Source organism: Mustelus asterias, chromosome 2, assembly GCF_964213995.1.
Source record: "Mustelus asterias chromosome 2, sMusAst1.hap1.1, whole genome shotgun sequence".
NCBI lineage: Eukaryota > Metazoa > Chordata > Chondrichthyes > Carcharhiniformes > Triakidae > Mustelus > Mustelus asterias.
In genome coordinates this window covers 12847798-12865685 of record NC_135802.1, presented here as the reverse complement: position 1 = coordinate 12865685, position 17888 = coordinate 12847798, and the positions used below count along the sequence as shown (strand labels likewise).

Genomic DNA, 17888 nt, shown 5'->3' with positions numbered 1-17888 from the left:
CAGGAGCCGGAGTTTGGCATCTCGGAGATTTTCACAGTAACTTCATTGCAATGTTAATATAAACCTACTTGTGACACCAATAAACTTTAAACTAAAAAAACTATTTCATTCACAAAGTACACCAGACATTTTGTGATGTGAACCCTAAACTCCTCACAGTGATCTAAAACTAGGCAGATAGTAGAATCAGGTTAAATCATCTGAATCTGGGATAAGATGACAAAATCTGAAACCATTTTTGCTACCTGAAGCTTACTGCATTGATTATAGCTATTCCATTTAAGCACCCACCTCTTCACAGAAAAGCCAAACCTGCCATCAGGCATCCCTTCCTAAAGCCAAATGTGTGTTCTTCTCTTGGGTCTCTGGCAAGCTTTCTCCTGATTTCTTTGAGTGCAACACTCAATGAGGTCCAGCTCCCACTGTACTAATCTCTATGTCAATGAAATGCTTACGACCCAACCTCCCTTCATGTCTCACATGCTCACTGACTTAGGAACTTTCTTCAGGTGTTAACCACCTGATGGGATGGGACACAGTAGATGTGCAGTTGGTAGTGAGATTCAGTCAGCTATAGAAGAAAAACTAGGTCAGTCCAACAGGCAGAGAAGACATGGGCATGATAAGGCACATGGGAGGAATGCATCTACTTTAATGCAAGGAGCCTGTCTGTTAAGGCAGATGAACTTATAGAACTTTAATTAGCATGTGGAAATATGAGAGTGTTGTAATCCCTGAAGACATGATTGAAAGGGGAGCAGGACTGGCAACTTAACATGAGGCCATGTGTGTGGAGCTTAGAAATTAAAAAGGGGCGATCAATTTGCTGGGATTATACTACAGGAATTCCAACAGTCAGAGGGAGATAGAGGAGCAGATATTTTAATGTGAAAGGATTAGATGGAGTGGCATTTTTAAAGTGCATCCAGGAGAGCTTTGTGCTCCAGTATTTAGGTAGTCCTACCAGGGATGGGCAGTGTTAGACCTCATCCTAGGAAATTAAGCTGGGCAACTGGTCGAAGTGTCATTGGGCGAGCATTTTGGGAACAGCAACCATAACTCTAAGAAATCAAATGTCTGAATTGGGGAAAGGCCGACAGTTGACTGATGTATGGTAATTGGCCAGGTTGGATTTGTCCTACTTTTGTGTACTGGGTAGATGCCAGTGTTGCACCTATACTGGAACAGCTTGACTAGGGGGGAAGCATGTTCTGGAGCACAAATCTTCAGTACTATTGCTGGAGTATCAGGGCCCATTGCCTTTGCATATTCTTTGCTATCACATGGAGTGAATCGAGTGGCCCTAAGCCTGACATCTGTGATGCTGGGGACCTCCGAAGGGGGCAGAGGTGAATCATCCACTCGGCACTTCTGACTGAAGCAGCAGCAACTGCTTTAGCCGTATGTTTTGCACTGATATGCTGGGCTCCCCCATCATTGAGGATGGGGGTATTTTGGAGCCTCCTCCAGTGAGTTGTTAAATTGTCTACCGCCATTCACAGCTTGATGTGGAAGGGCTGCAACCAAGTGTAACCAACATCTGATCTGTTGGTGGTGGAATCGCTTAGCACCACCTTCTTGCTTATGCTGTTTGACGTGCAGTAATCCTGTGTTGTAGCCTCACCAGGTCGACAGCTCATCTTCAGGTATGCCTAATGTTGCTCTTGACATACTCTCCTGCACTTCATTGAACCAGGGTTGATTCCCCAGCTTAGTGGTGATGGTATAGAGGGGGGGAAGGCTATGCCACAAAGTGACAGATAAAGCCAACTAGCTTTCTGTCATACTCAAATTTCTTTCTCTACTTTAAAAATGTCATTCCTTGCTGGTTCTTAAAATCTGTCCAATTCTCTGACTTACCACTACTCTTTTGAAGATTTGTACAGTGCTTTTTTTGATCCTATCCTTAGCTTATTTAGCCACAGATGATGCATCCTCCTCAAAGAATCTTTCTTTCTTATTGGGTAAATCTTTGTTCAGTTATTAAGAATCTTAAAAATCTGCCACTGCAACATTACTGTCCTAACTTTTAATTGAGTTTCCCAGTTCGCTTTAGTTAGTTCTGCTTCCATACCCTTATAAATACCGTTATTCAGGTTTAAAACACTGGTCTTAGACTTCACCCCTTCAAACGGAATATGAAATCATGTTAGGATCGCTGTTACCCAAGGGTTCAGTTTCCATGAGGTTACTGATTAATCCTGCCTCATTGCTCAATATCATGTCTAGAATAGCCTGCTCGTTGGTTAACTCTGCTCTAAGAAATTGTTCCGCATACATTCTATGTTGCCACGACTTTTATTTGCCTGCCAAGTCTTAGACGAGTCACAATCTCATATTTTTGAAACTTTTATTAACAGATGTGGGTGTCGCGAGCGAGGCCAACATTTGCTGGCCATCCCTAATTACCCTCAAGAGGGTGGTGTCAGGCCGCCTTTTTGAATTGCTGCAGTCTATGTAGTGTAGTACACTCAGTGCTGTTAAGAAGGGAGTTCCAGGATTATGACCCAGTGACAGTGAAGGAAAAGTGATATAATTCCAAGTCAAGATGGTGTGGCGCTTGCAGGCGAGCTTGAAGGTGATGGTGTGCCCATGCATTTGTTGACCTTGTAAAAGCAGAAGTAGGCCATTTGGCCAGTCACGTCCATTCCATCATGGTTGATCTTTTACCTCAACGCCATCTTCCTGCATTAGCCTCATATCTTTGTCATTGGTATCTAGCAATCTATCAAACTCTACTGTGAATATGCTCAATGACTGAGGTACAGAATACCAAAGATTCATCTCTGATTGAAGAAATTCCTCCCATCTCGGCCCTAACTGGCCTATCTCATTCTGGCAATGTACCTCCCGATTCTAGACTCCCCCACCCCCCAACCATTCTCAGTGATACTACTTTATATCAATAGATTTTGATCCAAATACATCAAGTAGGTTGCATAAATAAACTCCTGGATCAAAAAATAGTAACAAAATTCAAGTAACATAATTATCACTTCTGCAGAGCACAATACTAATATGGAGATTGGAACTGGAATTCTGAAGATATCACTCTGGTTTCAGAAGTGTGACATAGAATGAAGGGACAGACATTTAACTTTTAATCTGAATGCATTTTGTGACCATTTTTGAGATTATGAATGAAAATCAATGACCTACCTGAATGCTTTTCTCACAGTCAGTCTGGTGATGCAGAGATAGCTCACTTTCCAATACAAATCGCTTGCCACACTTATCACAGATCTGCATGCGGCTGTGTGTGACATTCATGTGCTTCTCTAGGTACCAGCGGTTGTTGAAGACCCGGGGACACTTTTTGCAGGGGAAGTGCTGTTTCTCTTCGATTTTCACCTTCTGATTTGAGCCATCAGAATCCTTCTTTCGCTTCCGACCCCGAGTGCTCACTTCCTGTTTGGCCTGTCTCCGTGACCTACTGGGAGCTGCAGGAGTTGAGCCCTTGGAAGCAGTTGAAGCTCTTGCTGGTCTTCGTGCTGTTTGCCCGCTTTCAGTTTTGACTTCAGGAGTATCAGGGTTATCGTCTTCATTTACATCTTCGTCACTCTCCTCCACTTCCTCCTCCTCTTCCTCACTGACATCATCTTCATCCTCTTCTTCATCTCCATCGTCAGCATCATCATCCTCCTCCTCCTCCTCGTCCTCATCATCGTCGTCGTTATCTTCTTCATCGTCCTCCTCTTCATCTTCAGGACATCTACCCAGTACAGCCGTAGTGTCTGAAGGTGAGGACATACCCTCAGCCCCTTTAGAAACATTCAGAGTCTGGTTGTTAAGGTTAACCTCCACGATGATCTGTTCCCCGTTATATGAGCCCCTACTGTCCGAATCTTCATCCAACTGCTCAGTATCTCCCTCAATCTTGCACACCGTTTGGTCATCATTCTCCTCCTTGTAATACTGCTGTTTAGGCTGAATTGGTGAGTGCTGTTTCCCAGTGTTATCCTCTACACGCACCGAGTATGGATTGTTGCCCTCCCTAGCATAGATTTTAGGGTGTGAATCCACCTCCTGCTTGATTTCACGGTAAAACTGAGAGCCAAGGGGATTGCTGCGGCTTTCCTGTTCTGACATATCGCTAGCCACTGTTGTCAAGTTCAAGGACCTGCTATCTATTAATTCTTGACAAGAAGTAGCAATATCATTCATCTGCAGAACTGCAGCAGCGTTCAGCACATCCTGCACATTGCAGGCATTCACCAGCAGTTTTGAAGTGTAGATAAAGTTAAGGATTTGTTGAAACCCTTGTGATGTTAGAGCTTCTAACGAAAGTTCGACACGTTGAAGTTGCTTGTTTTGTGTGAAGAGGGAGTGAAAGAACTGGCTGTAGGCCGCAAGTACCCCTTTGTGAGCAGGAAACGTGTTCTTCTGGCGCACCAATACAATGTCTACATCACACAGGTCTGGCTGAAACAGGCGCTGCTCATTCAGTCTGTCCATCAAACAAGTAAAGTGGAGGGCAACATCCTCCACCAGTGAATACTCAGTGGAAGGGTAGTCAGTGGTCTTTTCAACTATCAGCTGAAAGAAAAGAGAAAAGACAAACATCAAAACATTGCAGGAGGATTCTTTTTTTTTACATTGGGAGGTTTTTTCATATTATCCAAAGGCCCAGGTAGCCAATGACAACCTGAAAAAATTGACCATTAACCTTTTCAAAACTTGCTCAAAACAATGATTTACACATTGTCCTGTGTTCCGATCTGTACATTCATCCCAACTGGTCCACCACACTGGCTCTTTTTACTCTTTCATTCTTTGCAATTTGTTTCAAATTGTGACTCTTCCCTCTCCCCACAAACACATCAACTTCTTACAAGTATCTTGGCTATCAGTGTCCCAGGGTGGCTCACACATGTAGCTTGTTTCAGGTGATCATCGGTGGGTTTTACGGCCTTGAGGAGGTCCACACATCTGAAGACAGGACCCTTCACTGATTTCACTTAAGATGCTGAGGCTAGCCCGGCTGACTGGCCACTGGGCCTTCCAGTTGAAGCAGAGTAAACTGGCGAGCATTTAATTTATTAAAAGTCGAATGGTGATGTCCACAACACAGAATTTTACTGAAAGACTAGCACCAATATAATAAGCATGTACTAAAAAAGAGTTACGCCGACCGTTCATTGTCTCCCAACAATTTTAGCTGAATAAACAATCTTCCAGGAAAGTTAAACTCAGCCCTATGTCTGTCTGAAATGTTAGGATCCCTGCTTCTGTAACACTCTGCAAAAGCAGGTTTCATACTGCTCCCTGCTCCCGCAGGTCCGACCAGCTGCTTAACAAAGTACAAGTCAGGACGACTTTCACCAGCTGCCTTCATACCTTTATCAATATAAATCATTTCACTAGGGATTATGCAGTTTTTAAACCTGTGATGCTGCTACTATTCCCTCCCGCATCTGCCCTACAGCAGTTTCCACATTTTACAATGAGTTGAAATGAAAAGTTCACAGAAATGTTTTGGGTTAAAAGCAAATTCAACTCCCAATACTTGAACATAGAACATGCAACATAGAGCATAGAACATTACAGCGCAGTACAGGCCCTTTGGCCCTCAATGTTGCACCAACCAGTGAAACCAATCTGAAGCCCATCTAACCTACACTATTCCAATATCATCCATATGCTTATCCAATGACCATTTAAATGCCCTTAATGTTGGCAAGTCCACTACTGCTGCAGGCAGGGCATTCCACGCCCGTACTACTCTCTGAGTGAAGAACCTACCTCTGACATCTGTCCTATATCTATCACCCCTCAATTTAAAGCTATGTCCCCTCGTGCTAGCTATCACCATCCGAGGAAAAAGGCTCTCACTATCCACCCTATCTAATCCTTTGATCATCTTGTATGCCTCTATTAAGTCACCTCTTAACCTTCTTCTCTCTAACGAAAACAGCTTCAAGTCCCTCAGCCTTTCCTCACAAGACCTTCCCACCATACCAGGCAACATCGTAGTAAATCTCCTTTGCACCCTTTCCAATGCTTCCACATCCTTCCTATAATGCGGCGACCAGAGCTGTACGCAATACTCCAAGTGCAGCCGCACCAGAGTTTTGTATAGTTGCAACATGACCTCATGGCTCCGAAACTCAATTCCTCCACCAATAAAAGCTAACACTCCGTACGCCTTAACAACCCTATCAACCTGGGTGCCAACTTTCATAGAACATAGAAAGCCACAGCACAAACAGACCCTTCGGCCCACAAGTTGCGCTGATCATATCCCTACCTCTAGGCCTATCTATAGCCCTCAATCCCATTAAATCCCATGTACTCATCCAGAAGTCTCTTAAAAGACCCCAACGAGTTTGCCTCCACCACCACCGACGTCAGCCGATTCCACTCACCCACCACCCTCAGTGAAAAACTTACCCCTGACATCTCCTCTGTACCTACCCCCCAGCACCTTAAACCTGTGTCCTCTCGTAGCAACCATTTCAGCCCTTGGAAATAGCCTCTGAGAGTCTACCCTATCCAGACCTCTCAACATCTTGTAAACCTCTATCAGGTCACCTCTCATCCTTCGTCTCTCCAGGGAGAAGAGACCAAGCTCCCTCAACCTATCCTCATAAGGCATGCCCCCCAATCCAGGCAACATCCTTGTAAATCTCCTCTGCACCCTTTCAATGGCTTCAACATCTTTCCTGTAATGAGGTGACCAGAACTGCGCGCAGTACTCCAAGTGGGGTCTAACCAGGGTCCTATAAAGCTGCAGCATTATCTCCCGACTCCTAAACTCAATCCCTCGATTAATGAAGGCTAGTACGCCGTACGCCTTCTTGACCGCATCCTCCACCTGCGAGGCCGATTTAAGAGTCCTATGGACCCGGACCCCAAGGTCCTTCTGATCCTCTACACTGCTAAGAATGGTACCCTTCATATTATACTGCTGCTTCATCCCCTTGGATCTGCCAAAATGGATCACTACACACTTATCCGGGTTGAAGTCCATCTGCCACTTCTCCGCCCAGTCTTGCATTCTATCTATGGCTCGCTGCAACTTCTGACATCCCTCCAAACTATCCACAACACCACCTACCTTGGTGTCGTCAGCAAACTTACCAACCCATCCCTCCACTTCCTCATCCAGGTCATTTATGAAAATGACAAACAGCAAGGGTCCCAGAACAGATCCCTGGGGCACTCCACTGGTCACTGACCTCCATGCAGAGAAAGACCCCTCCACAGCCACTCTCTGCCTTCTGCAGGCAAGCCAGTTCTGGATCCACAAGGCAACAGCCCCTTGGATCCCATGCCCTCTCACTTTCTCAAGAAGTCTTGCATGGGGGACCTTATCGAACGCCTTGCTGAAGTCCATATAGACCACATCCACCGCTCTTCCTTCGTCAATGTGTTTGGTCACATTTTCAAAGAACTCAACCAGGCTCGTAAGGCACGACCTGCCCTTGACAAAGCCGTGCTGACTACTTTTGATCATACTAAACTTCTCTAGATGATCATAAATCCTGTCTCTCAGGATCCTCTCCATCAACTTACCAACCACTGAGGTTAGACTCACCGGTCGGTAATTTCCCGGGCTGTCCCTGTTCCCTTTCTTGAATATAGGGACCACATCTGCAATCCTCCAATCCTCCGGAACCTCTCCCGTCTCCATCGACGATGCAAAGATCATCGCCAAAGACTCCGCAATCTCCTCCCTCGCCTCCCACAGTAACCTGGGGTACATCCCATCCGGTCCCGGCGACTTACCAACCTTGATGCCATTCAATAGTTCCAACACATCCTCTTTCTTTATGTCCACATGCTCGATCCTTTCTGTCCACCGCAAACCAGCAGTACAACCACCCAGATCCCTTTCCACCGTGAATACCGAGGTAAAGTATTCATTAAGCACCTCCGCCATTTCTAACGGTTCCGCACAAACTTTCCCCCTTCACCTTTTAAGGGTCCTATGCCTTCACATCTCATCCTTTTACTCTTGACATATTTGTAGAAAGCCTTGGGATTCTCCTTAATCTATGCACATAGACACCTAGATCTCTCTGCTCATCCATACTACCAAGTATCTTACCATTAGCCCAGTACTCTGTAATCCTGTTACTCCTTCCAAAGTGAATCACCTCACACTTTTCTGCATTAAACTCCATTTGCCACCTCTCAGCCCAACACTGCAGCTTATCTATGTCCCTTCTGCACTGTCTACAACTCCACCGACTTTAGTGTCATCCGCAAATTTACTAACCCATCCTTCTACGCCCTCATCCAGGTCATTAATAAAAATGACAAACAGCAGTGGCCCCAAAACAGATCCTTGCGGTACACCACTAGTAACTGAACTCCAGGATGAACATTTCCCATCAACCACCACCCTCTGTCTTCTTACAGCTAGCCAATTCCTGATCCAAACTGCTAAATCACCCTCAATCCCATGCCTCCGTATCTTCTGCCATAGCTTACCGTGGGGAACCTTATCAAACGCTTTACTGAAATCCATATACACCACATCAACCTCTTTGGTCACCTTCTCAAAGAACTCAATAAGGTTTGTGAGGCACGACCTACCCTTCACAAAAACCGTGTTGACTATCCCTAATCAAATTATTCCTTTCTAGATGATTATAAATCCTATCTCTTATAATCCTTTCCAAAACTTTGCCCACAACAGAAGTAAGGCTCACTGGTCTATAATTACCAGGGTTGTCTCTATTCCCCTTCTTGAACAAGGGGACAACATTTGCGATCCTCCAGTCTTCTGGCACTATTCCTGTCGACAATGACGACAAAGATCAAAGCCAAAGGCTCTGCAATCTCCTCCCTAGCCTCCCAGAGAATCCTGGGATAAATCCCATCCGGCCAAGGGGACTTAACTATTTTCACACTTTCCAGAATTGCTAACACCTCCTCCTTATTAACCTCAATCCCATCTAGTCCATTAGCCTGTATCTAAGTATTCTCCTCGACAACACTGTCCCTCTCCAGTGTGAATACTGACGAAAAATATTCATTTAGCGCCTCTCCTATCTCTTCAGGCTCCACGCACAACTTCCCACTACTGTCCTTGACTGGCCCTAATCTTACCCTAGTCATTCTTTTATTCCTGACATACCTTGACCAGGTTAGTTCGCCCAGTGTCACCTGCAATTGTTATGTGAATAAAAATGAAGCTGCAATTTCCTAAGATGAACCTACACCAATTGGGAGTTTAGAAACATACATAGAAAATAGAAACAGGAGTAGGCCATTGGACTTTTGAGCCAGCTCAGCCATTCATTATGATCATGGTTGATCATCAAGTTCAATACTCTGCACTTAAGGGGAGAGGGGGAAAGTTCAAAGGAGATGTGAGGGGCAAGTTTGTTTTTATACAGAGAGTGATGAGTGTCTGGAACGTGGTGGTGGAGGCAGATACGATAGGAGCGTTTAAGAAGCTTTTAGATAAGCACATGAATATACAAGGAATATGGGCCAAGGGCAAGCAGAGGGATTAGTTTAATTTGGCGTCATGTTTGCGGCAACATCGCAGACCAAAGGGCCTGTTCCTGTGCTCTACTGTTCTATGTTCAATGGAGCCTAGGGTTACAGGATGCAGACTGGAAGGCAGAGTTGAGTCCACAATCAGACCAGCCATGCTTATGCACTGTATGTCCTGTCAAAACAAGATGGCCACACAAGGCGATCAATGTCCGTTTGCACATGCGCAGAAAACCAATTATGTCATTGGCTGGAGACATAGTGCGAGCAAAAGACATCTTTAAACAAACTTCCATGATAGAGAGGTATGGCATATTAAAATCAGAGAAATTTTGTTTTCTCTTCCCGCCGATTTACATTAAAATTAAATTAAAACAAAACCCTGAATGACATGGGCTGTGACAAGCCTGTTGCATTGAACGGAGTTGGAGATTGAGGGGAAAGTGATACTTTGAGTCAAGTTTTTTTTCATGGAAATTTATTTCTGTTAAACTATGTATTTTTTTTTATTTTGGAAGGTTGGTTTAACTTCTGCAGTACAACAGCGCAGGCACCACAGTGGCAGCACGGTAGCACAGTGGTTAGCACTGCTGCTTCACAGCTCCAGGGACCTGGGTTCGATTCCCAGCTCGGGTCACTGTCTGTGTGGAGTTTGCACATTCTCCTCGTGTCTGCGTGGGTTTCCTCCCACAGTCCAAAGATGTCCGGGTTAGGTTGATTGGCCATGCTAAAATTGCCCCTTAGTGTCCTGAGATGTGTAGGTTAGAGGGATTAGCGGGCAAAATATGTAGGGATATGGGGGTAGGGCCTGGGTGAGATTGTAGTCAGTGCAGACTCGATGGGCTGAATGGCCTCTTTCTGCACTGTAGGGTTTCTATGATTCTATGAAATACAGGCATAATCATTTGAGTGACACAACAGACTCAAAAAGGACCAAAGAGCGTACTCCTGTTCCTAAGAGTTATGTTAAAAATACAGGAGTTTGTTGAACCTTTTGTTCCTTAAACAGTTTTGCAATGCGAGAAAGAAGTGCTCCAAACTATACTTTTTGTGTAATTTTCCATTGTAAAGATGCATGCTGAGATGGTTATTACTCCATTTCCAGTTACTTGTATGATGCCTTTTCACTCTAAGAAAAAGCTGCATTTATAAGCACCCTTCACAATGAAAGGGATTTCCGAAATGTTTTACAGCCAAAGAAAGCTTTTAAGAGCAGTCACTTTTGTAATGTAGAAAACATGGCAGCCAATTTGCTTTCAGCAAGCTCTCACAAATAGCAATGTGATAATGACCAGGTTATACTGATCATGAGAGCGCTTGACCAGAATGGCTAAGATCAAGCGTCAGATCAAGCGCAAGAGGGGTGCAATGCCTCAGCTTGGATTTTGTTTGTCCCTTTTATGGAGACCTTGAATTGGATTTTGAATTTGGTTTTTGAAGCAAGCAAGGGATGGATTTGGGTTTGCCCGGTCCATTCTGAGCATTGGCTTTGTAACTTCAAGGACGAAGTAAAGAATTTTTAAAAAAACACCAGGGATAACTCCTCTGCTCTTCTTCAAATGCTATGGGATCTTTTACATCCACCAGACAAGCCTTGATTTAATGTTGTATCCGAAAGGCAGCAACTTTAACATTGCAACACTTTGTCAATTTTGCACCAGACTCTTGGTTTACTGATGGAACTAGAACCCACCAAATGCGAGTGTTCTACCAACTGAGCCTAGGTCGAAGTCAGCATGCTATTAAGCTCACTTTGTGTGTCAGACATTACATTCAGATGGAAAATATGTATTTACAAATTAATGAAGTTGAAACGCAGTGTCTTCAAAAACTATAGAGTGTGCAAATACTAGCTGCATGCATAATCAAAAAAGGCCATAATGGGTTATTCCTAATGAACGTGTGAAAAAATATGATTTCTTCTTCAAATTCCAAGCTAGAATCATAGGCTAGCCACACGGGCTGGCGCCGACTATGGCAAAGACTGCAAGACATAACAGGCTACAAGATGAAGGCAGGTAAAATTACCGGCTCCAATGCACCCCTCCTTGATGAGCTCAATGCATTCTATGAGCAAGAGGTCAGCAAGACCACGCCCTCCATCCTGGAAGCCTCAGATGAACCTGTATCCAAGATCACCACTATCGACGTCAGAGCAGCATTCTCAAAAATCAATCCACGGAAAGCAACTGGCCCAGATGGGGTAAAAGGACAACACTCAGGTCCTGTGCGGACCAGCTGGTGGGGGCATTCGCAGACATCTTCAACCTCTCTTTACACCAATCTGAGGTCCCTATCTGCTTCAAGAAGACAGCCATCATCCGGTACCAAAGAAAAGCCAGGCAACATGCCTTAATGATTATTGTCCAGTGGCTCTTACATCCATCATTATGAAGTGCTTCGAAAAGTTAGTCCTGGCACAAATCAATTCCTGCCTCCCAGATTGCCTGGATCCACTAGAGTTCGCCTCTCACTGCAACAGGTCCACAGCAGACGTCATCTCCTTGACCCTACACTCAATCCTGGAACACCTAGATAACAAAGATACCCATGTCAGACTCCTGTTCATAGACTACAGCTCAGCCTTTAAGACTTTTATTCCTCCGAGACTCATCTCCAAACTTCATGGCCTGGGGCTCGGCTCCTCCCTCTGCAACTGGGTCCTAGACTTCCTAACCCATAGACCGCAGTCAGGAAGGGTAGGCAACAACACCTCCACGATCATCCTCAACACTGGTGCTCCACAAGGCTGTGTCCTCAGCCCCTTACTATACTCCTTATACACCTCTGACTGTGTGGCAAATACCTCTCCAACTCGATTTTCAAGTTGGCTGATGATACCACCGTTGTGGGTCAGATCTCAAACAATGACGAGACAGAGTACAGGAAAGAGATAGAGAACCTGGTGAGCTGATGCGACAACAAGAATCTCTCCCTCAATGTCAACAAAACAAAGGAGATAGTCATCGACCTCAGGAAGCGCAGTGGAGGGCATGCCCCTGTCTACGTCAATGGGGACGAAGTAGAAACGTTCGAGAGCTTCAAGTTTTTAGGGACCTGTCCTGGTCCCTCCATGCAGACACGGTTGTTATGAAAGCCCACCAACGCCTCTACTTTCTCAGGAGACCAAGGAAATTTGCTATGTCTGCTACAACTCTCACCAACTTCTACAGATGCATCATAGAAAGCATTCTTTCACAGCTTGTAGCACAGCTTGGTATGGCTCCTCCTCTATCCAAGACTGCAAGAAACTACAAAGAGTCCTGAATGAAGCTCAGTCCATCATCCATCACTCAAACCAGCCTCCCATCTATTGACACTGTGTACACTTTCCACTGCCTCGGAAAAGCAGCCAGCATAATCAAGGACCCCACGCACCCCAGACATATTCTCTTCCACCTTCTTCCATCGAGCAAAAGATACAAAAGTCTGAGATCACGTACCAACTGAGTTGATCTTTCTCTACACCCTAGCTATGACTATAAACACTACATTCTCCACTCTCTCCTTTCCTTCTCTGTGTACGGTATGCTTTGTCTGTGTAGTGTGCAAAAAACAATACTTTTCACTGACTCCTAATACACATGACAATAATAAAATAAAATTCCTGGTAATTGGTTAGGTGAGTTCAAAGACTTCACCTCCGTGCATTCTTTGCAATGTCATCTCAGGCAAAATTTACCATTAGGACTTTTGCCAACTCAAAGTTGCAAAAAGTCCCAGCTATTGTTCACTTAATTTCTGTGAAGGTGGATTTCCAGCCAAGCTTAATAATTGGATATCTAATACAATGTGACAATGCAACAGAAACATCCAATTACAGGAATCTCAGCTATTTACATGTAGCGCCAATCATTTGCAATTTAAGCAAGCAAACAACATTGAACTAGGGCATAAAGAACACCCGTTAATCTCCGTAACATTAGCTATAATGTATTCTGAGAGTATTTATAAGAGAAAAATAAACATATGACAAATGTTATGAGAAACCAAGATTATTTACTAGTGATGATCAACATCAATATACATCTGCTGGATACAATACACAAAAGCATCATCTTTAACCAAAAGAGAAAATGCTGGAAAATCTCAGCAGGTCTGGCAGCATCTGTAAGGAGAGAAAAGAGCTGACGTTTCGAGTCCAGATGACCCTTTGTCAAAGCTGAAAGGCATAGAAAGTGCGAGATATTTATCATCTTTTTATTAGCATCATCTTTAGTTGCTTCATATTTAGCCTTAGCAGCCTGTGCATCAAGGTACTTTTCTTTTTGAAATCTCACTCACTACATTAAATGACTGGATAATTTATTTGTTGCTATTGCTCTGACTATTCCCTCATTGTAAGACTATATAATGGAAGTCAATAGTTTATAAAAGCAGCCGTTAGTTTCTGTCAACAAAGAGGGGAAAACCTACATCTGCTTCCTGTATGAAGCAAGGCAATTTTTTTTAGGGATTTACAGCACATGCTGTAAATGCTAGGAGCATCTAAATGGATGGTCACATTGCTGCTAAAATTCAGAGTTTCATTGTCAAATCCTCCGTAGGGTAGTCATGTGCAGTGTTGATGCTAACTGGTGAAGCTAAAAAGGAGGAAAAAGGATTTGATTGGAATTAGGAACATAGAATCCCCACAGTGCAGAAGGTGGCCATTCGGCCCATCGAGTCTGCGCCAACAATTCCAATCAGGCCCTGTCCCCATAATCCTACATAAATACCCCACTAATCCCTCTAACCTACGCATCGGGGTGTGTGGATGTTGTCTACATGGACTTTAGTAAAGCATTTGACAAAGTCCCTCATGGCAGGCTGGTGCAAAAGGTTAAATCACACGGAATCAAGGGTGAACTAGCTAGATGGATGCAGAACTGGCTTGGCCATAGAAGACAAAGGGTAACGGTGGAAGGGTGTTTTTCCTGAATGGAGGTCCATAACTAATGGTGTTCCACAAGGATCAGTGCTGGGACCTCTGTTGTTTGTAAAACATAGCTGGTCTGATTAGCAAGTTTGCGGATGATACTAAGATTGCTGGAGTTGTGGATAGTGGTGACGATTGTCAGGGAATACAGCAGGATATTGATAGGCTGGAAAAATGGGCGGAGAAATGGCAGATGGAATTTAATCCGGACAAATGTAAAGTGATGCATTGGTAGATCCAATTCAGGTGGGAGCTATAAAATAAATGGCAGAACCATCAGGACCATAGATACACAGATCTGGGAGTACAGGTCCACAGATCCTTAAAAGTGGCAGCACAGGTGGAAAAGGTGGTGAAGAAAGCATGTGGCATGCTTGCCTTCGTCAGACGGGGCATCGAGTGCAAAAGTTAGCAAGTTATGTTACAGTTGTATAAAACATTGGTTAGGTCACATTTGGAATACTGTGTCCAATTCTGGTTGCCATACTATCAGAACAACATGGAGGCTTTGGAGGAAGTAGAGTGTTGTCTGGTACGGTGAGTATTAGTTTTGAGAAGAGATTGAATAAACTGGGATTGTTCTCCCTGGAAAGACGGAGGCTGAAGGGCGACCTGACGGAAGTTTATAAAATAATGAGGGGCATAGATAAAGGTGAACAGTTGGAAGCTTTTTCCTATGGCAGAAATGACAATTACAAGGGGACACAAGTTCAAGGTAAGGGGGGAAAAAAGGTTCAGTAGAGATGTGGGTACGTTTTTTTTATCAACACAGAGGGTGGTGGGAGCCTGGAAGGCACTGCCAAGTGAGGTGGTTGAGGCAAACATGTTAGTGACATTTAAGACTCATCTAGGTAGACATGAATAGGCAGGGAATAGAGGGATACAGGCGGTTGGTCTAAATAGGACAACATAGAAACATAGAAGATAGGAGCAAGAGGAGGCCATTTGGCCCTTCGAGTCTGCTCCACCATTCATCACGATCATGGCTTGTCGTCCAACCCAGTAGTCTAATCCTGCTTTCTACCCATAATCTTTGATCCCATTCACCCCAACTGCTATATCTGACTGCCTCTTGAATACATTCAATGTTTTGGCATCAACTACTTCCTGTGATAATGAATTCCACAGGCTCACCACTCTTTGGGTGAAGAAATGTCTCCTCACCTCCTATCCTAAATGGTCTACCCCGAATCCTCAGACCCCTGATTCTGGACTCCCTCACCATCAAGAGCATCCTCCCTGCATCTACCCTATCTAGTCCTGTTAGAATTTTAAGTCTCTACGAGATCCCCCCCCCCCCCCCGTCATTTGTCTGCACTCCAGCGAAAACAATCCTAACCTAATCAATCTCTCCTCATACATCAGTCCCGCCATCCCCAAAATCAGCCTGGTAAACCTTCGCTACACTTCGAGACAAGAACATCCCTCTTCAGAAAAGGAGACCAAAACAGCACACAATATTCTAGGTGTGGCCTCAGCAAGGCCCTGTATAATTGCAACAACATATCCCTGCTTCTGTACTCGAAACCACTTGCAATGAAGGCCAATATACCATTTGCCTTCTTTACCACCTGCATGCTTACCTTCAGCGACTGGTGCACAAGGACACCCAGGTCCCGCTGCACACTCCCCTCTCCCAATTTACAGCCATTCAGGTAGTAATCTGCCGCCTTGTTTTTGCTTCCAAAGTGAATAACCTCACATTTATCCAAATTATACTGCATCTGCCATTGATTTGCCCAATCACCCAACCTGTCCAAATCATTCTGAAGGATCTCTGCATCCTCGTCACAGTTCACCCTCCCACCCAACTTGGTATCACCTGCAAACTTTGAGATGTTACATTTTGTTCCCTCATCCAAATCATTAATACATAGAACAAAGAACAGTACAGCACAGGAAACAGGCCCTTCGGCCCTCCAAGCCTGTGCCGCTCCTTGGTCCAACTAGACCAATCGTTTGTATCCCTCCATTCCCAGGCTGCTCATGTGACTATCCAGGTAAGTCTTAAACGATGTCAGCGTGCCTGCCTCCACCACCCTACTTGGCAGCGCATTCCAGGCCCCCACCACCCTCTGTGTAAAAAACGTCCCTCTGATGTCTGAGTTATACTTCGCCCCTCTCAGCTTGAGCCCGTGACCCCTCGTGATCGTCACCTCCGACCTGGGAAAAAGCTTCCCACTGTTCACCCTATCTATACCCTTCATAATCTTGTATACCTCTATCAGATCTCCCCTCATTCTCCGTCTTTCCAAGGAGAACAACCCCAGTCTACCCAATCTCTCCTCATAGCTAAGACCCTCCATACCAGGCAACATCCTGGTAAACCTTCTCTGCACTCTCTCTAACGCCTCCACGTCCTTCTGGTAGTGCGGCGACCAGAACTGGACGCAGTACTCCAAATGCGGCCTAACCAGCGTTCTATACAGCTGCATCATCAGACTCCAGCTTTTATACTCTATACCCCGTCCTATAAAGGCAAGCATACCATATGCCTTCTTCACCACCTTCTCCACCTGTGTTGCCACCTTCAAGGATTTGTGGACTTGCACACCTAGGTCCCTCTGTGTTTCTATACTCCTGATGACTCTGCCATTTATTGCATAACTCCTCCCTACATTATTTCTTCCAAAATGCATCACTTCGCATTTATCCGGATTAAATTCCATCTGCCACCTCTCCGCCCAATTTTCCAGCCTATCTATATCCTGCTGTATTGCCCGACAATGCTCTTCGCTATCCGCAATTCCAGCCATCTTCGTGTCATCCGCAAACTTGCTGATTACACCAGTTACACCTTCTTCCAAATCATTTATATATATCACAAATAGCAGAGGTCCCAGTACAGAGCCCTGCGGAACACCACTGGTCACAGACCTCCAGCCGGAAAAAGACCCTTCGACCACTACCCTCTGTCTCCTATGGCCAAGCCAGTTCTCCACCCATCGAGCCACTTCTCCTTGTATCCCATGAGCCTTAACCTTCTTAACCAACCTGCCATGTGGGACTTTGTCAAATGCCTTACTGAAATCCATATAGACGTCATCCACGGCCCTTCCTTCATCAACCGTTTTTGTCACTTCCTCAAAAAACTCCACCAAATTTGTAAGGCACGACCTCCCTCTTACAAAACCATGCTGTCTGTCACTAATGAGATTGTTCCGTTCTAAATGCACATACATCCTGTCTCTAAGAATCCTCTCCAACAACTTCCCTACCACGGACGTCAAGCTCACCGGCCTATAATTTCCTGGGTTATCCCTGCTACCCTTCTTAAACAACGGGACCACATTCGCTATCCTCCAATCCTCAGGGACCTCACCCGTGTCCAAAGAAGCGACAAAGATTTCCGTCAGAGGCCCAGCAATTTCCTCTCTCGTCTCCCTGAGCAGTCGAGGATAGATGCCATCAGGCCCTGGGGCTTTGTCAGTTTTAATGTTCCCTAAAAAACCTAACACTTCCTCTCTCGTAATGGAGATTTTCTCTAACGGGTCAACACCTCCCTCCGAGACACTCCCGG

At 44.8% G+C, this 17888-nt stretch overlaps 1 protein-coding gene across 4 annotated transcripts in view; it reads right to left on the bottom strand.

Moving 5' to 3' along the window:
• Window positions 1-17888, bottom strand: part of zbtb47b (zinc finger and BTB domain containing 47b) — a 271167-nt gene that overhangs the window by 104090 nt on the left and 149189 nt on the right. For all 4 annotated transcript variants that reach the window (XM_078231490.1, XM_078231486.1, XM_078231502.1 and 1 more), the window contains exon 2: window positions 3160-4536. In XM_078231490.1, coding sequence (XP_078087616.1) covers window positions 3160-4455 — 1296 coding nt within the window. In that variant the 5' untranslated portion in view covers window positions 4456-4536. The remainder of the gene's footprint in view (window positions 1-3159; window positions 4537-17888) is intronic.